The 20,760-nt window shown below is 35.4% G+C and overlaps 1 protein-coding gene and 1 pseudogene across 2 annotated transcripts; one reads left to right on the forward strand and one right to left on the reverse strand.

The window, feature by feature from the left end:
* The first annotated feature begins 10,802 nt into the window (after nt 1-10,802).
* On the forward strand, nt 10,803-14,901 carry LOC143631714 (cysteine desulfurase 1, chloroplastic-like; annotated as a pseudogene). Its single transcript, XR_013153408.1, has 10 exons — nt 10,803-11,049; nt 11,653-11,789; nt 11,862-12,021; nt 12,099-12,285; nt 12,384-12,529; nt 13,272-13,344; nt 13,433-13,496; nt 13,651-13,752; nt 14,387-14,543; nt 14,640-14,901. The product of XR_013153408.1 is annotated as a cysteine desulfurase 1, chloroplastic-like (transcript).
* Nucleotides 14,902-15,882: 981 nt separating this feature from the next.
* LOC143631699 (protein DGS1, mitochondrial-like) lies at nt 15,883-20,642 on the reverse strand. Its single transcript, XM_077100379.1, has 14 exons — nt 20,479-20,642; nt 20,297-20,411; nt 20,020-20,223; nt 19,810-19,947; nt 19,565-19,726; nt 18,464-18,658; nt 18,254-18,354; nt 18,099-18,188; nt 17,115-17,187; nt 16,928-16,956; nt 16,733-16,856; nt 16,529-16,639; nt 16,345-16,445; nt 15,883-16,232 (listed from the first exon to the last, which is right to left on the reverse strand). Exons 1-14 carry the CDS (start codon nt 20,640-20,642, stop codon nt 16,115-16,117), a joined length of 1,725 nt encoding a protein of 574 aa, XP_076956494.1. The 3' UTR covers nt 15,883-16,114.
* Nucleotides 20,643-20,760: the final 118 nt, after the last annotated feature.

The raw sequence follows: 20,760 nt of genomic DNA on the forward strand, positions 1-20,760 counted from the left end.
AAAGAAAAATGGTCTATTCTGTTGTGATGGCCGCGATATGGTGTTTATGGGAAGCCTTAAACGAGTTCATCTTCGAAAACAAACCGGTAAAGATTGATAAAGTGCTTGAAGATAAAAAGGTTTTAGGTTTTTATGTATTAAAAATAGAACGAATTGTTTGAGTCTGGATTGGAATAGGTGGAAATCGATAGTGTTGTAGTTTCTTTTCTGGATCGTTTGTGGTACTAGTTCATGCTTATATCTTGATAGGAAGGGTTTTTGTTGTTTTTAACTACATTTTGTTATAGAAGTTGTTAAAAAAACAACCATTTACAGTTTCAACACATACAAATTAAAAATGGTTGCCTATTCATTAAATAGCATGTACACTAACTTTAAAAATATGAATTATAAAAGATTATCGACCAAAAAAAATATTTTATATATTTTTGAAAACCTTGGATACAAAAACATTAAGCATCTAAATAACAAATAATGAATATTTGAACCAAACACGACTGAATCACAACTAAAGATTAATACTTTAAGGTTAAATACAAGTATAGATACTGAAATTTCATATGGTTTTTTAGTTATTAATTTTATGATAATGTCATCCATCTTTTAAATACAGTTCTACTTGTCCGACCAGTAAACCACTAAAACGTTCGATTCAATGTCTTGTCCGATCATGAGAAAATTTGAGTATTCCGATTCAAGTTATGTTAATAAATTCTAGAAACGATATTAAGTTATAAAATTAATAATTGCCTTTAAACTTCTAGACTCATTTAAATTATGTATTCGTTATTTATAAAATATGATCTAAATATAAATTAGACCCAAAAATATATACTTATTTTAGCATATAGAGGGGTGCCCCGTAATTCATTGTGGAACAAAACAATTAAAAGGTTGTTAACGAGTTGATCTAAGTCGAGCCAAAGCTAGCTCGAGGTCGACTTGAACTATAAAATATGTCACGAAATCATTAATAAACTAACCAAAAGCGGGTACTGCACTATGAGATTCTAGGGGCACTTTTGTCTTTAGGCCACATCATATACGGTTAACTTCAATGTTCTTAAAAATAGTTACAGTTTTAATCTTTCAACTTGAATCAATTTTTTTTAATTTATATAATAGTAACACTTTTAGCCCCTAATCTAAACAAACTACCCTCAGGACTTCTAAACAACCTTAATCTTTTCACATGTTAATATTGTTTTTAAGAAACTACACTATAAAAACGATCATTCTATTCTCTTTAATTTATAATATTTAAAAACTAACATGTTACGTGATTATCACTTGCAAGGTTACAAGCATACCGACATAGATAATTTTCATATTGTAAAACCTATAGCCATAATTACAATTCCCAAGTAAGGTCTGTCTAATTAAAGTTAATGATCAACAAAAAAGAAGTTAATTACTAAACGTTAACATCATAATCTCTTTCAAGAAATTTTAATTATTTGAACCGCTGAGAATCCTTGATCCTTAAAGAAGGATCCTTGATTATGGACGAAGGATCCTAGTGGTTGAGAGTTGAAGGATCCTTGAAGATATGATCCGGAGGATCCAGGTTGAAGGATCAATGGTCCTTGCTGAAAGGTTGAGGATCCTTAAGTTGGTTGACCCATGGACCCCTAGTGAAGGATAGATGATCCTTGCTGAAAAGTTAAAGATCCCTGAACATGCTGACCCATGGATCCCTAGTTAAGGATGGATGATCCTGGGTGAAAGATCGAGGATCCTTGAGTTTGTTGACCCATGGATCCCTGTTGGAGGATAGATGATCCTTGCGTGAATTGAGCCACGGATCCTGGAGTGGTGAAATCCAGCATCCTAGGCACCAAGGGAATCTGATCCTCCACTGGCCTCTTAGTCTTTTTGAGATCCTCAATCTTCCGAAGGATCCTCTGGTTGGTCTTGTTCTGCTACTCCATGTAAGCCTTAACCTGCGAAAACATAGAGGAAGCATCATTGTTAGTATTAACCACCGAAGCGGCAGTAGTGGTTTTCGAGCTCTGGAAGACTGGTAGTTGCGTCTTGTTTCCAGCAGCAGTAGCCCATGGTGCTCCCGTGATTGGCGGAGGCATCGGCGTCAAAGTTCTTGATGAGAAAGGAACTGAAGATGGCATGGTTGATGAAGCAGAGGTTGATTGAGAGGCCATTGATAGTGATATGGGTATGAAAGGTTGAAAATTGATGGGAATGATATGGATTATAGCACCAATTGCCCCACGGTGGGCGCAAAATTGTTTTGGACAAAAATCTGCTAAGGATTATATATCCAAATTTATTATGTGAGGTTTAGTGCCAAAACGATAACAATTAATATATGAATGAAATGGAGATGAACACCGTGATTTGTTTCGAGGAAAAACCCCTTGATCTTGTTTAGATCAAAGGAAAAAAAAACTCCGGGTGACGACAATTGTCTATCACCACTTTATTAATAACAAAAAAGGGTTACAATGGGTGGAGTTTATGATCAACGAGTACAATAATGCTAAGTGAATGTGATTACAGAGAGCTATCAGCTAAAGTGTGCGAGTGTAACTGTGTGACCTAGAGTTGATCATAGACTCGGTTTATAAAGAAAAAGAAAAATTCAACAACTAACTAAGTAGCCCTATAAATCCGCCATTTCTCCACTCTCTTCCTTCGTGCCTTTTGACCACGTGCCGTTGAAGTCCAGTAGCGAAATAGATGGTGGACTAAGTCTTAGAGCCGTTGCACTTGATAAATATCAGCCTACATACAAGAAACAATCGTTAATAATACTTAAACCTGAGGATCCTCGATCCTATCACAGTTTCGAAGCCCTTCAGGAGGATAATAGATCCAGATCTGTCAATAAGAATAACATATCCTCAGAGTCAAATTTATTTGGCTTAACAATATCTACTATTGAATGCTATGTGCGAAATCCATAACAAAAGCGAAAAACACAATATATCTCTTTAATCTTTTTTGTATTAAACAATAACAGTGAAGTACAACTTGAGTATGACCAAAATCAGAGCATGTACTCTCTGGAGATTCGGATATGAACTCTATGTCAAGCAACCTATTTATAGGTGAACTTGAAGCTTATACGATGTGTAAGCTTATATAACGCATATGTTATGCGCCACATAAGTTATCATGCATAAAGCTCATATGCTTTCAAACATTAAAATTACATTCCAAACACTGCTATCTAATACAATACAAGACCTATAAGACCTAAGCAACTGACAATATGCACTAACAATAGTAATTTAGAATTTCAGAACTTGGTTATTCTCTTTGCCATGATGGGTCAGGTCACAAGATATCCATAGGGAATAATTAAGCATATAAAATGTTTTAGTTTCAACGTGTTTACTAGCATATGTTGCTAACGTATTTTATAAACTATTTTACAGTTTGTAAGGCCCCGATACCGGCGCCTCATATTTGGACGTTGGATTTACTCATAAACGCCGTTCTAAAATCAGAGTTAATTAAAACACTTTCGCGGAGAACTAAAACAGTCAATCATTCGTTACAATCATCCATAATTTGTCTTTTTAAAACATAAAATAGAACATAGTGATAAAACATCATAAAAAAATCTTCAGATGCCAGCTTCATCCAACCTTGTCACATGTCCCTCTCAAGCTAACTGCCTCATCCTACTCACCTGTGTGCATACTAAAAGTCAGCTACGCTGAATGAGTTCTAGTTAATACAATCAACATACAATACATTCTTATATTACACATTTGTCCTTCTTTACTTTCTTTCAAACATACGTAAGTATATACTCGCATTCTTACTTTCATACTTTCTTTCTTTCTTTCATACCTCGTACTTTATCTTTCTTTACATACATACTTTACATTTTAAAGAGCCTTTCGCCCTATAACCTCACAGATATTATTAGGGTCTGCCACCCTTAAAGAGCCTCTCGCCCTATAACCTCACAGATATTATTAGGGTCTGCCACCCTCCTTCACATATATTATTAGGGTCTGTCACCCTCCTTCACAGATATTATTAGGGTCTGCCATCGTTTACCGTCAATTCCTTCATATCATACCTTCCTTCCTGTTTATATATTTTACATACTTTCTTTCATACTCATTTTCTATAACATATATACTTCATAATACAACATATATATAAACAATCACATCATCTAACTATCCCCTGAAAGTACATGCAATATCCGAAGATCGTTCATGTACCGTCAAACATTATTCCATAGCATTCACATATATCATAAATAGGCATACACTTACCACTGAAGGTAAGCGTATTAACTAATCACATCGAGTATGCACACAGCCCCGAAAAACATAACAAGGAATGGGGCTAGAAACTCACCTGAATGCGGTTACGTTCACCGTTAATCGTAATCCCTTTCTTGAGCTGTGCACGGCTAACTGTATAATATTTACATGTATCAATTTAACTATTACTACTCATATCGTATTTCTATCTTTATATAACCCACAACGAACGGGGGTCTGGGGGCAGCGCCCCTAGCGGGGTCCAAGGGGCAGAGCCCCTGGCTGGGTCGAGCTGCCAGGTCAGCTTGGAAAAATTTTATTTCCATTAACTGTCTTAACACATTTTTCATTAACATTTTAAGTTATTTTCTAAGTTGGGCTTGTTATTTATTTCAAGATATTGGGCTTGAGCATGTGGGCTGAACTAAGTCAGGCCCACAGCCAATTACCGGATCTGGGTTCTACTGGGCTCAGACCCAAGCCAAACTTGGTGGTCGAGAACTCCAGACAGAGAACCCTTGCTGACCGAGAACATGGGTTGACCGAAAACCCGTGTTCGACCGAGAAAATGGGTTGACCGAAAACACATGTTTGGCCGAGAACCTTCATGGCCGAGAACCACGTGGCCGAAAACTTGGCCGCCGAGAACTCTCTTTGGCCGAGAACCCGTCTTGGCCGAAGTCTCAAGTTGACCGAAAACCATAAGGGTTGACCAAGGATCTTCACAATTGGTCGAAAACCCCCAGCTCAGCTTATTTCCTATCTTAGGTTCCCACCTTGCCCAGCTACTTGTTCTAAGGTTCAAATCATGAACTTTTTCCGTTTATTATCATCACCCATAATCATTTTACACTCGATAGTAATCCTTCATCAAGATCTAGTCTATTTTAGGTATAAAGTTTTGACCTTTAATCATAAAACGTTCTTTAAGCTAGATCTAGGGTTTCATTCATGAACCGTATCCAACCATGAGTCCTTTACGTCCATATTAATCATCAAGTTTGAAGCTTTATGATTTATCTAGACCCGATCTAGTCTATGTTCAATTTTCATGGCTAACCGTTCATAAAAATGCAAGCTTTAAGATCAAGAACATACCTTTATATGGTTACTAGGTTTCGGCTAGCTTGTTATGGAGTATTGATCTTGTATCTAGCTTGAATATCTAGGATCTATCAACAAATGGTTCGATTTTTTATCTCGGGTCCTTTTTCTTGCTTGTGGCCGAAATGGAAAGATTTGTGGGTGTGTTTTGGTATTTAGAGAGAGAATAAGATGTAAAATATGGATGAAAATGGAAAGGATTAGGGTTTAAGGGGTATTTATACTCCCTTAAGCCCATGGACCTTAAGGCCCATCTTTCCTTTTTATTCCATGATTAATTCCATTTAATTAGCCTACTTATCTTTCCCTTTTACCATTTTACTTTTTACTTATTAACTCAAGTAAACTTTTCCGTCATGACGAGTCAATATACATTATCATTATTATTCGAAATTTGGGATGTTACAGGTTTAAGCTAAAACAACATCATACTATCATTACCTCAGGTCGGTGCTCGGTTTCCTTCTTGGTTTCGGTTTAGAGAAAGGAAGAACTAGAGAGAAAGCTTAAGTGTGTGTTTTGGATGGTGTATGGAATATGTGAAATGAATGATTAAGTGGTGATTATGGTTTATATATTTATGGGTCATGGGCTTAAACCCATGGTCTTTCCTACAACCCAAGTCCATAACTCATATCCATTTGACCAACATAAGCCCAACTCATATTCTATTTATCTAAACCGACAACGACCCACTGTAAACTTGACGAACTTTATTTTATTATAATAGCCAAAAGTAGGATGTTAAATTTTTAGTTTGTGAAACTTTTCAGGAACATTAGGGATCATATAAGTGAATCCCTGTTAAAATTTGGTAATTATTTGATAAAAGGGTAATATTTGGTGAATTTATTACCGTTTATTGGTGTTTATTTGGGAAAAATAGTTAAACTTCTTGAAACATAATGACATTTGGTTTTGAACTAGAAAATGCAATGGTAAGATCACTAGTAAAGTTTTGGATCATTTTCAGATGTCTAAGTACAGTATGTGCAATTGCTTTTTACTCGGGTTTCAACAGCCGACAAATGCACAAAAGGGTATTTTGGCCAAAGAATTAGGTTCTGGTAATTTTACAAGGGTTATGTTATGGTATTGTGACCACATATATAAATTATCGTATTTTTTCGGGAATCGTTTGGTATAAACGGGTTATTTATCAATTATTATAACACATAAAATGAATTTTTATAAATAAATAGTTAAAAAAATTCTAAAAATATTTTTATGAAATTCTACATATATTACTTTATTTTTAAAAAAAAATCTCATAATTTATATATAATTACATAAATAGTTATGATTAATTAAAGATTTAGAATATATATGTTTTATCAAAACCGACAGTTTTGTGTTTAACGAACTGACTGGTATGTCAAAACATCAAAAGTGGTCAAACATCATAGTTTTGGATGAATTTGATAAAAATTTACTTTTTACAAGATTTCCGAATAATTCGGGTGGATTGTACACGTATTGTATAATCAAACCCGTATGAAAACGGAAACGAACACTGCGATCAATCCAGATACCGAAACCTTAAACTTCTTTTACTAATCAAATCATTTTATCAAAAAATATGTTTACCTAAGTTTGTGTGATCTTACCTATTTCCGAAACGCGTAAACGATCAACTTGGTCAGGCACGGAAAACGGTGAAACTGAGCCAAATCTGGTTTTAAACATTTTATAACGTACAACGTCACAATTTAAGAATACTGACATGTTCTGGGCATAACAGCTATATCCAGACTAATTAAACAGACTGATTTAGTTTAAAGATTGTACTAGTGTTAACCATACTATACCGATTATAGGATACGAGCTATAGTCAAGGCATTATACATTGTACAAGTGTAACCGATCAATACTACACTAAGGTGAGTTTCATGACCCCACTTTCTAAACTGTTTTATGAACTTTTGGGGTGGAAAGCGTGTTTACATATACGTATATACTTGAAAACTTGTGATGCTGTGAATTATTTAAGTACTAACACTTGAAATTCCCCACAAACACAAGTGATTAACTTCGTGCCGATGACGTGTGGATAGTACTATCGGTATGACAAACCCAACTGACAGGGCCGGAGGGGTATGCCGGAACTTGTTAACCCAGTTGCACATTTCCATTTAAACTTATTACATTCTGCTATGTAGTGTTAGACATAGTACATACTTTGGGCAAAGTGGATGTTAAATGCCAACGGGAGTGCATGGGCAGGGGTGACCATGTGTTTTAGCTCGTTTCGGTTTCACTTGTGGCTTAGTATAAAAACATCATACACATACATACATACATACATACATACGTACGTACGTACGTACGTACGTACGTATGTACGTACGTTGTACATACTGTGAACTTTATGAACTCGTATACTGATTTTTTGTTCGTACTCGTGAAACTTGAAACTAACCAACTAGACGTAGTTGACTCGTTTTAATATGCTTTTCAGGTAAGCCAAAGTTGGAATGATTGCTTACGTGCTCGATGTTAAAAAGTGAAGTTGAATCGCTGTAAATAGATGCAAGTACATAGTAATAATTAAGAAGCCCGAGAACTGGTTACGTACTTTTCGCCTAGTTTGTTGTAACACCCCGGCTAAAGCGGAATATGCCCGAGTGTGATGTACAGATTGCCCAAAACACATGTGACACTATTAAGTGGCGATAATATCATTAATTCATTCAAATCCCAAGTACACAAGTTTATCAAATGAACAATACAAAGAAAAAGGAACAAAACAAACGTCTTGTTGTTTATTCTTTAAATAACCTAACTTCTAATATCTTTCGCCATTTCATCCTCTAATGTAAGTACATGTAGCATATATATAAAATAAAGTTAACTAATTGAATAGTTGGTGAGTCGACACAAGTTTGATACAAATACATAAAAACCATACAATTCCATGAAACATGGTGTAGTAATAGTGCAAGTAATGTCTTTTCCATTTGGTAACAACCAAAAGTACTCGGATCGGGGGTCCCTATTCCACTCATAACATCGAGGTCCTGAGTGCATAGGGGGGCGTATGATCATACTTGTTGAGGAAACCATGAGCAAGTAATCTTTGAGCAAGTAAGCAAATAAGCACACAAGTCCATGTACGAATCGTAGTTTGTAATTAATAAATAAACGAAATTGGATTGTTGATAAGATATATATGCTACCCCCAAAACAGTAAAAATAGTAAAGTGTATAATTTTTGGCTTATTGACATGCCTACTTTAAACCGTCACCCAGAAATATTTATTAAAGTGTATAATTTTTATTTCTTGTAATTACAGGGTGGACGTAGGGTTAAAAAGTACCGTGGTATGGGGTCTTTAGAAGCTATTACAAAAGGAAGCGATGCTCGTTATTTGGGTGATACGGTTAAGATGAAGATCGCGCAGGGGGTTGTTGGGGCGGTTGCGGATAAAGGGTCGGTTTTGAAGTTTATTCCGTACACCATGCAGGCGGTTAAACAGGGTTTTCAGGATCTTGGTGCTGATTCTTTGAAAGCGGCCCATGAGCTGTTAAGGTCCGGGAACTTAAGGTTAGAGGTATGTATATTATTATACCCTCATCTTTTTAAATTTTAACTTGAAGTTAAATTCTAGCTTGTATTGATTTCTTGCGGCCAAGGGTGTGCATGAAACCGGAAAAACCGACCGGTAACTGAAATAACTGAACTCAAACAAGGGCTGACAGTTTGGTCTTATGTTTTCTTAAAAGTTGAATTTTCCTTTTGGTTTTGCATGTAGTTAAAACCGAAAAACCGAACCGAATCAAATTTATGGATTTTTAATTTCGAATGTTATGTAGCTTATTAGAAGTTAATAAAAAGTACAACCCAAATATTTTAGACTAATCAATTAATCACTAATTTACGAATTAAGTTTGGCCCAACAGTGTAAAGCCTAAATGATAAAAAAAGCTGGAAATTATAACTCAAAATTGTTTTCTAAGGTTCAAAAACCAATTTTGAACATCTGCCCTATATACATTATCATTTACCTTAAATAGTACATATGTCTATAAAAAACATGTATGTACATAATTATACATATATGTATAATGTTGGTTTTTTTACCTTTTTCGTTTTTTAAACCGGGATGATATATCATGAGTTTGTTGTAATGATTGTTATATAAGGCCAAATAGGTAATTTTGATCTAGCTTCCAATGTTGTGCTTTCTATTTGTTTAGGCACGGACAGGCTTGGTTTCTTATGAAAAGAAAGCATTTTGATGTGTTTAAATCACTGTAGTTGAGGTTGTTGGGTCTTTTTGTAGTCGGTGTGTTTTTGTTTGTGCTTTAGTTTTAAATTCTTGGACCGCTATGAATCATAAAATGTGGTTTGATGGTTTAAAAATGAGTCATCTCTCAGTTAGTGTTCTAGATTGATGGTATTTGGAGGTTTTCAAGGTGCAAACTAGCCACACCCACACCATATCAAAATTTTGCGGTATCGCTACGATTAGAAACGCATAATCAACACATCAAAATTTTGCAGTATCGCTACTGTCAGAAACAAATAATCTCACATTATTAATTGCAAATTGCATTGCTTTACTCATGAGCAATACAAGAACAATGGTATGCATACTAGAATGAATAAAACTCAAATACAAAAATTGAGATGATGACAAGAGAGAGAGAACTAGAGATAATAATGGGCATCTTTTCTTAGATGGTAAATCTATAGACAATGAAAATCAGCTGCAATGATAAGACGGATCATGTACTTGAGCCATATGACCGCTGCACTCGGTGTTCTTGCCGCCAAAGTCTTTTTGTTAGCAGGGCATGTAAGACTTAGAATCTTATATAGCAAGTAAACAAGAGGTTTCAAAATATAATATTATTATCAAGTCTTCTTATACGAAAGAAATGAAAGAACAGAAGAGACATTTCTTTGCATCAAGTTCTTCAAAAATCATGTCAATTTCATCTAATAGTCAAGCTTTAAATGTCATTATACGAAAAAACAATTATGGCTACTCTCATATATGGTATTCGTATACCCAAAATCAAACTTTTAATCCCATCAGGCATCAACACTCCAATTATCAACAAACACATGTAAGAAAGTTACATTTTCAGTATGCACTCATATTTTGTTGGGTTTAAACAATTTTAATTAGTATATGAGTTTACATTCTCTTTTCTGTTTTTAGTTTCTTATTTGAACTTTTTAATATACATTTTAACCTAGTCTTTTATTGTATAATTAGAGAGTGTGTTCGGCAGTGTAGCGGCGGATTTAGAAAATTTGTTGTTAGGGTCATCCTGACTTTTCGGATGGCTTTGATGGTTCGAGTCAGTTAGACAGCTTGGGTCATTCAATGTATCCAGATTGAGATTTTACTTTGGTCATTCGGCTTCGGCGTTTATTATATATAATATATGCAGCAGCAGTTAAAAGTTGAAAGGAGGTTTGGGTGCCAATTCATGCGCTGGATGATGATGATGATGGAAGGAGTAGTTGTGAAACTCCCTCAACCGATAATAAACAACCACCCGAACCCTAATTATTATCATTTATCCAATCGAACAACAACAGCTCCTCCTCTCAAACTCCTCCGCTTCAAATCTTCTTCTTCTTCTTCTTCATATTCAACGATAACAGCTGCTGCTGCCTCTCTCTGTTCCAGCACCCGTCACTCTAGGCCACGCTACCCGACCAGATTTTCATATTCTCCACCAGGTATTATTATTATTATTATTATTATTATTATTTAAAATTGGTGGAACTCTAGTATTCCATTCCAATTGGAGATTTCTGGATTTTACTAGTAACATAATAATACTACTTAGTTTCCCTCAATCCACTCCTACTGGAACACAATCTCTTCAAAATATCTATCTTCTTTTTTTAACTCTTAATTCTCGTGTTTCAACTCTTAATAATTTGCAACTTGGAAACAGCTTAATGGTACCCGGGAGGAGACTGTGTATACTCAGTTCTTACTGTATATATTAAATTATAAATTCTGCATCATATTAGAATTACCGATATCCCAATTATTGTGTTAAACTTGTTGTGTCGATATCCCAAATATTGAGCTGGTCAAATTTTATTCTGTTTAAGCGTATGCTCTCTTTCATCTTATCAAACTCATCACCTTTTAATAGCGTTAAATCTGCGTGTTGTGTAACCCGATTACTTTACTAAACATATCCGTGTTAGGCAGCGTTTATGAAAATGACATGTTCAGTTAAACGTGTTCAGGTTCACTAGTTGTGTTAAACTTGGATAGATATTATGAAAGAAATATCATGTTATCATCAACGTGTATCTATCTTGCAGAAGGTGAACAATGGATCAAACCTCGTTTACTTAGACAATGCAGCAACCTCACAGAAGCCATCAGCTGTCATAGATGCTCTTAACAATTATTACAGATCATACAACTCAAACGTGCATCGTGGAATTCATTTCTTAAGGTATTTATGTAACACACCAATTCACTCTCAACATTCCATTAACAATCATATATAATTTTATTTAAACACTAGTGCACGGGCAACGGATGAGTATGAAATGGCAAGAAAAAAGGTCGCGGCTTTTGTAAACGCATCAGAATCTAGTGAAATCGTGTTCACGAGAAATGCTACTGAAGCTATCAACCTTGTAGCTTATTAATGGGGACTTTCTAATTTAAAAGCCTGTGATGAGGTGTGTCTTTTTATTTGAATATTCTTGAATAAAAACGTTAATATTCTTATAATTGGCTTTATTATCAATACGTGCAGATAGTTGTTACAATTGCTGAACATCACAGTGCCATTGTTCCATGGCAAATTCTATCTGAGAAGACTGGCGCGGTTTTGAAGTTTGTTAGTTTAACAGAAGATGAAGTACCGGATACCAAAATGCTACAAGATTTTCTTTCCAAAAGGACTAAACTAGTGGTGGTTCATCATGTCTCAAACATGCTTGGTATGTATATGTTACATGCATCGTCTTTGACCAATTTTGGTTGCAAAAGTTTTTATCTGTGTGATGTAGATGCCATGATTTTTTAAATTCATATGTAGCTTCGGTTCTTCCAATTAAGAATATTGCTCAATGGGCACATGATGTTGGGGCAAGAATATTGGTGGATGCTTGTCAAAGTGTACCACATATGGTTGTTGATGTCCAAGATCTTGGCGTTGATTTTCTTGTTGCTTCTTCTCACAAGGTGAGCAGTTTCATTAAAGGTGGTATAATGGGTAGGTTGGGTTGGGTAACGGGTCAAAGCAGGGAAATTCTTGTATGGGTTAAAATGGGTATGGTAAGGTTGATCCCAATTTGGGGTGTGCATGGGTCGGGTTGCATCGATTGTGACTAAAACCGTTCGGTTTTACCATACGGGCTTGAAATTTTTGGGCCTAAAAGAAAATTGGCTGGAAATAATGAATTTGGGCATAAATCTTTTTGTTAATTGATGGTTACTTGATTATTATGCATTTGGGCTTATAATATTTGGATTACACTGTTTATTAAACTCTCAAAATCATTGAGATTTAAAATTTAAAATGTAAAATTATACATTCGGTTCGATTTTTTGGTCTCTATTACGTGCATAACCGAAACCGAACTGAACATTTGGTTTTCACGAAAAGATAAAACCAAACTGTCAGTTTTTGTTAAGAGTTTGGTTATTCTGGTTCGGTTTTCTCGGTTTCATGCACACCCCTTCCCAAATCTCTTTTTTCTAAAGTTTTATTTTTTATAAGCAACTAGTGTCATACATGGTTATACAATTTCAATAATAATCTAATTATTTAATAAAATGATTTTAACTGAAAATGCACCAGTTGAGCTTCAACACACCATATATTTTGAGCTATTTTTTTATTTTATTTTACCATTCCGCCTCTAGCAAAATATACATATTCGAATATTCAATGTTTATGAATTGAGGGATAAACATGCTTCAGATGTGTGGACCTACAGGCGTTGGTTTCTTATATGGAAAGAGTGAACTATTGGCTTCTATGCCTCCATTCTTAGGTGAGTCAGATTTATATAAACATCAACCACTTAGATTATAAATTTAATCATACAATGTTTGAGTGCGCTTTTATGGTTGATATTGCAGATGGCGGGGAAATGATTTCTGACGTTTTTCTGGACCATTCTACTTATGCTGACCCTCCATCCAGGTTGGCCGACTCGATCTATTTTATTTATAACCTTGTTACAAACTTTGACTCTTGAGGTCAAAGTAGTTATAAATGCCTTTTGCATCAGCCATCCACATGGACCCCACCTGAACTTTGATCCCTGCATCTTGATTTCATAGTTATGATGTTTCAGATTTGAGGCTGGAACGCCTGCGATTGGGGAAGCTATTGGTTTAGGAACAGCAATTGATTATCTTTCTCAAATTGGCATGCAAAAGATTCATGATTATGAGGTTATTTTCATCTGTTTCATTCTTGCTTTGATATTCATTCATCTTCTTTGTCTTTATACATCACAATAACTGACTTTTCAAATTTCAATCTATTTTAACTAGCCGCAGTTTGGTAAAACGGGTGGTTGGGTCGGGTCAGTTAACGAGCCAAAACTGTGTTCAGGTCAAGTGGATCCTTTTTTAAAAGGCCAATTTGGTTCAGGTCAAAACGGGGTTTGACCAATTAGTCTCGGGTTGAAACGGGTCGTTTAGAAAATAATTACAGGTTCTTTTTATAAATCTGAATTTGGTTTAGGTCAAAACAGGTTTTGACCAAAATGGGCTCGAGTTGAAACTTGGTCGTTTTAGAAGAACAAAGAAACGGGTCCTTTTGAAACCCATCTGGTGCAGATCAAAACGGGTTTTGACCAAAATCGGCTCGGCTAAATCGATTCAGAAAAAAATTAAAAATGGGTTCTGTTTGGAAATGCTAGTTTAGTTCGGGTCAAAACGGGTGTTGTTGGCCCATTTTATAGACCCAATCAGTCCATTTAGTAAACAAAAATTACCCAAATCATTCAATTTTATGAAATGATGTCTCATTATTGCCAGGTGTAACTTTACCTTAAATGATCATTTAATTTTGTTTAACAGGTAAGAGCTGGCTAATTACCTTTATGAAAACCTTCACGCTATTCCCGGTGTTCGTATCTATGGACCGGCGCCTTCACAGACGGTTCATCGGTCTGCTCTATGTTCGATCAATGTTGAGGGCCTTCATCCCACAGATGTAGCCACTTTTCTTGATCAACAGGTACCCAATAAAAGCGCCCGCCAACTTTGACCTTAAAATATTCAAATAGCATGAAACCAAACAATAAAATTTAGTGATGATCATGTTTTGGTACAGCATGGAGTAGCGATTAGATCCGGGCACCACTGTGCGCAGCCACTTCATCGGCACCTAGGGATAAGTGCAAGTGCGCGGGCCAGTCTTTATTTCTACAACACGAAAGAAGACGTTGATGACTTTATTCAGGCACTTAATGATACCATTGGTTTCTTCAACTCTTTCAAGTAAATCATATTAATCTACAATGAAATGTGTTCGTATGTGAAACTATACACGTATTTACGTATTTGGATATTCTCTTGTGATGTATCAATTTATTTTATTTTATTTTTTGAAAAAGAAACTAACATGTATAATGAAAATAAACATAATAGTATCTTGTTAGAATTGTGTCCAAACCTATACAAATCTTAAATGTAACGAAGGCGATCACTTCACATACAGAAGTCCCAACATTTATAAGTTAGTTGTATACTAAGTATTACGAAAATCCTTTTCGAGTCTATTTCTCTCATATTAGTCGTTTTACCACAGTAAACGAGTTAGAAACCGGAAATCTAAATTATTGAATTTAAAATGATTAGCCACGTTCAAGATAGGCTTGATCTCCAAACAAAGGTAACAAGCCCTAATTTTGATAAATAAACATTTGACATTTGAAAATAAATGCAGAACATGTAAATACTAATCCTAATTAACAGTTATTAAACTGCTCCACTGCTATTTTTGCTCAATAACCGGTTACCTATCAGGGGTGTTGTACATTCATGACTCGTAAAAGTTAAACAATTCCAAAGAGAACCGATTGGTTAAATTTTGAGGCATGCATAGTTAGGATTGCTTATTTTAGCCAGCTTATATCTTATTAACTTTTTGGAAAGTAATTAGGTGTTTAGAATTGGTTTTGTGTGAGGGAGAAAAGTTGATAAGTCACACTTATGACTTATTACTCATTGAAAAAGTAATAAGGAGCTAAAATGAGGAATCCCAAACACAGCCAAAGAACGAACCCATGAGACAGACTTTAGCCCATGCAAACAAATGCAGCCACCACTTTCTGCACAACAAGTCAACACATCCACTCACCACATCATGTAAGATGACACCCAGGACTCCAGGAGTTGACAAGAGGGAATCGCAAAAGTGTTTTTTTGAGTGTAGGGTTTATGTAAAAGAGAAGTGATTAGCGATATCTTAGTTAAAACTTAAAAGAGAGAACAAAATGCTTGAGATGCGCCTTTTTTTATATATTTAAGTAGGGGTTATGTAAAAGAGTTGCAGCATCTATGGAATTTAAATACGAGGTCCAATACACAAAATATCAGTATCAGTACATGCACCAAATTAGATCCACCTCCAGTCTTTATTCTCTATAAATTAGACCCTTGAAAGACAAAATTTTCTTTGGAAAAAGGAAACAGAATAAAAAAATTCAAAATTCAAAAAGTGTTAAATTTCCCTTGAGTTTTTGCTTGCTCATTATGGAATCAAACAAGTAAATGATTCTCAGCCATTGATCTTGTATTGGTTCACTAATGCCGTAGTGAAGGAAGCAAGCAATCATACATCCGCTCCATGCGCGAAGTCACCATTAGCTTATGTGCAGTCTGCAAGTTTGGCTTCCCTAAATCACTGATATCCTGCCTCAAACTGTCCACATAGACATAATGCATAAGTACATATGTTTATATACACACATAAAGTGTAAACACTTCAAGTTACATAATAAATTTAACTAAAAAAAAAACAGAAGCAAACTAACCACTGCCATTCACCGGTAGCCTTTGCTTGTGCCTCCACTGCTCTATAAAGGCGGTCCAAGGTATACAAAACCAATCCATACATACATTGAGCATCCTTTTCCTGCAACAACAAACCAAATTCATTTTGCACGTTAATATCAATAACAAGTTATTGGTAAACAATAATGAAAGAGTAGCATTTACCAGCCCCTGGTCGATACGACTCTGGAACTGCATAATTCTCTTCTCAACTTCCACTATTAATAACCTTCTTTGCACCCGAGCAATTCTCCCTTTGCCTTCTGCCCTAGTGTCCTGGAAACAAAAATTATAAGAAAATTGGTAAATGTACTATAGACTATTTGCGTGCTTAATATAAATATAAACAAAATATATATTTTAGCAGACCTGCTTGAACCATGCACGTAATAACATGAGAACAACAAGCGAGAGAAAAAACGCAGGTAAAGCAGCAAGGATAGCAAAGTTAATTTCGTTAGCCCGTAATATCTGGTTGAGTTCAAGCATTGCCCTATTTGTAATACCATCATTAGAAATACATAGTACAATTATCATAAATGAGAAATTATGATTGCAACTTACGTTTCAATGTCAAGTTTTAGCTTCTGAATCTGTAAATTGCAACAAAACAAAAACAAAAACAAGGTCAGGTGACATAGTTTGAAATTAGGGGGTGTTCATGGTCCGGTTTTGACAGTTTTGGGTCAAACCATCAACCAAACCATTAGTACGGTTTTCGATTAATCGAACAAGGGTGGGAGTATGTTACTTGAATAAGCATTGCACGAGCAAGTTCACCCCCGAGAAGATTCTGAATTGGATGCATAAGCTCCTTCTCGTATCTACAAAATGTTTGATTAAATATTAGAAAAACGAGAAATTGTTGCAAATATAATGCAAAAAAGAGAGTGCGGTTTTGCAAACATCGTGTAACCCCTACACGATCTGTTTTAACCCAATTACCTAAACAAGTCAAATGGGTTGACAAGTTGGTGGGCTGTAATCAAGGTGTAAATGTGTTAAACGGCTTTCAGGGTTCTGATATATGGGTCATTGGGTTGGTGAGTTGACCGGTTTAAAATACAGGTTAATCAAGTCAACTCAAACACGACCTGTTTACTAACGGGTTATATATAACAACCCAAAACCTGACTATTTCGTTCAACCCGAAATTGATTCGCATGCTTATTCATGTCAAAGACACCCTATTTAACACGAACACAACCCCTTTAACCCATTTATCAAAATAAGTCAAACGGGTTGGCAAGTCAGTTGTTGTAAATAGGGCTGGCAATTCGTGTCTTAAGTCTTAACAAGTTTAACAGGTAAGAATCGACGCGCGTAACACAAATATAAAACTTGAATACGACTCGTTTAACTACTTTATATGTCATGACTATAAGACAGTTTTGAGTTTTGTGTACCAATAAGGGATAATGAGGGTGTCTAGCCTACTAACTTCAATTATTTAAGAAAATAAAAAAATCACATGTCGCACTTTTTTGATTAACAGGCATTATCGTGTCTTTAACAGGTACCCAATTGCCAGCCCTAGTTGTAAACTTGTTAAACGGGTTAACGGATTGTAATAAAAGGGTTAAATGGGTCATGAACCAGTTGGCATGTCAACCTGTTTATTTAAATGGGCTGGAGGGTTGACCTGTTAAATAGACACGTAAAACGGGTCTACCCAAATACGACCCGTTTAACCCTATTTATCTAAACAGGTAAAATAGATTCAAATACATAATACCTGCCCATTACTATTTCAAGCATCTCCTGATCCGATGCATTTTCTGGAAACTTTTGACCTTTTGTCTGCTCACTAAACGCCAACAACATTCTGCAAAAAAAAAAAAAAATCATAAAAAAAGTTTGTTTCAACCGACTTTTAACTGTCTAACTAACCTGTGTAGTGAGTTAGAAGTTAATTGCACCTCTTCAAGTTCCATCACTCCCCTATGCCTTTTTCTAAAGGTCTCAAAAAGCTCGTCTCTTATAGCTATAAGCTGAAGTAAAATGATATAGATTATTATTGCACAATAATATCATATATGTGATCACAAATAACATGATAAATCTTTTAGAAAGTTAACTCAATAGACAAAAAAGTCTTACTGGCTGCTCTACATGGTCAGTCATAAAAACGGTTACAGACTCTTTTGCATCCGAAATCCAATTATCAATGTCAGAACTCCCGGCCAATCTACTATGACGGAGAAGCCATAGTGAAAAGAATGTAATTCCAACCGCACCGACAGTGTAGCGCATCCAATGTTGGGTCATTTTTCTTGGCTTCTGGTGTTTGGCAACCTAAGATAAAACAATAGCATGCATAATCTTAGGGTTTAGGGATTAAAATTTAGTAGGTTTGTACACGAACCGAACGAACACGAATGCAGCATGTCCATGTTCGTTTGTTTAACTTTAACCGAACATATGACCAAACACAAACACTTAAATGAACGGGGTTTTGTTGTTCATGTATCGTTCGTAAGAAAATAAACCTGTTTGTGTTTGTTCAGGTTCGTTAGTTAATAGTATAAACAAACGGTTCACAAACATAAACAAATGAACATAAGTTAACATAGATAACAAAAATAACTGAATTAAAAGTAAATGTGAACAACAATGTGTTGGCCCTAAAACCATACTGAAACTAGAATAAATTGTATGTGGGCCTGTAAGCATTTACATGAGTATATAAGTGAACGTAAACGGACGAACTTAAACAAATGTAGACTAACATATATGAACGTAAACGAATGAACAAAACATGTGTTCATTTTCGTTCGTTTAAATAAATGAACAAAATTCCACATGTTTGTTTATTTATAAAATAAGCCGACATAAACAAATTTCCTGCCAAACAGTTTTGAAACATAAATGAAGGAACGAGACGTGTTTATCTTGTTGGTTTAACAAAATGAACAATTTCTCTTGTTCAAATTAATAAATAAACATAGTCAAACTTCCAGCCAACTTCTTTCGTGAACAGTTCCCTAAACATTCTGTTCATTTACAGGCCTAGGGTTTAGTGTTTAGGGATTAAGGTATAGAGATTAGGGTTGAGGGGATCAATCAAAACCATAGCCTTTAGCATATTTAGCATATAATAAAGTAGTATATTATGATTCAGTTATTAAGGTCAAGGGAGAAAGAGAGCAACATGATTTTGAAATTAAATATGCAAATAGAAAGTATGAAAAAAGACATTACCAAGAGAGATAAGTATACGTCAAGTTTGCTTAGATTCAAATAAATCAAATTAATGTTATCTCTAATCGCGCAATCAGTCCACTGAGACCCTTCTTGGTTTATACCAGGCAGTTTCTCAAACAACAAAGGTGCCGAATAACTCCCATCAACAGAAGAACCGGGCTGCATATTCAGTTGTAGGTTTAATATACAACATGTACGTACGCGTATGAAACCATGAATTGAAAACTAAAATGTAAAATTACCTGGCGTATTGCACTAACATGTCCAATTGATGTTTCCAGTTCTAAAAACAAAGCGTTTATCGTTCTTATTAACGAAGTCACTGACATCTCGGGCTCCTTCAAGATCTGCTCCCCAATTTTGTCAACTTCCACATAGACCTGATGAATCACAAAAGAGAGATTGATTATTGATAGGCCATAAAAAAGGATAGTTGATTCAAACAAGCGTACCTGTGCTAGAAATGTAGCTAATGAGTATCTTAAACTAGTTAAGACAATTATCCTCTCGGAAATATGTGCAGATGCTGTGGTGGTGAGACTTTGCATGCCAGTGCCATGGAAAAGGTAATCATGTAAGAGCTGTCCGGAAGCATCAAGAAAGGCTTTAGGGCCTCTTTCGAAAACCATGAAGTATGCTTTCTGAGAAGTAGATCCCTGAAACAATAATAACACCAATTGGTAGAGGAAACAAACAATTAGAATTAGAATTAGAATTAGAAATAGAAACCTCTGCTCTAGCTTGCCAGAAGTGTAAATTCTTCTCGACGCTATGCAAATTGAAGAAAATGTGTTCCAGTATGTCTCCTAGAACCTCATAGAGTCTGGATGCATCAGGTGTCAGCCTGGATGATTAAAAAACGTAAATAATTTTGAGAGCAATAAGCAAACAAATAATAATAATAATAATACTTGTAATGGTCAAGAGAGGCTGTGGGCAAGGGCAGCGGGAGAGAGTGGCGGCGTGAAGTGGAAGGGATGAGGGTGCGCTTGTAGAGGCTGCAAACCTTCTCCAGGAGGATTCTGGAATAATACTGGAACAAGGATGACTTTGACTTTGACTTTGACTCTTCCATCGGAATGAAGGAAAAGTGATCGGAAGATGAACAAACAAACAAACTCAGGGTGGGTTTTTACTTTTTAATTTGACACAAGAAGACGATGATGGAGTTTTATTTCATAGATTATTTGTTT

Source organism: Bidens hawaiensis, unplaced genomic scaffold (assembly GCF_021521415.1).
Source record: "Bidens hawaiensis isolate Kalapana, Puna unplaced genomic scaffold, B.hawaiensis_p1.1 tig00006250_1, whole genome shotgun sequence".
In the NCBI taxonomy this organism is placed as follows: Eukaryota; Viridiplantae; Streptophyta; class Magnoliopsida; order Asterales; family Asteraceae; genus Bidens; species Bidens hawaiensis.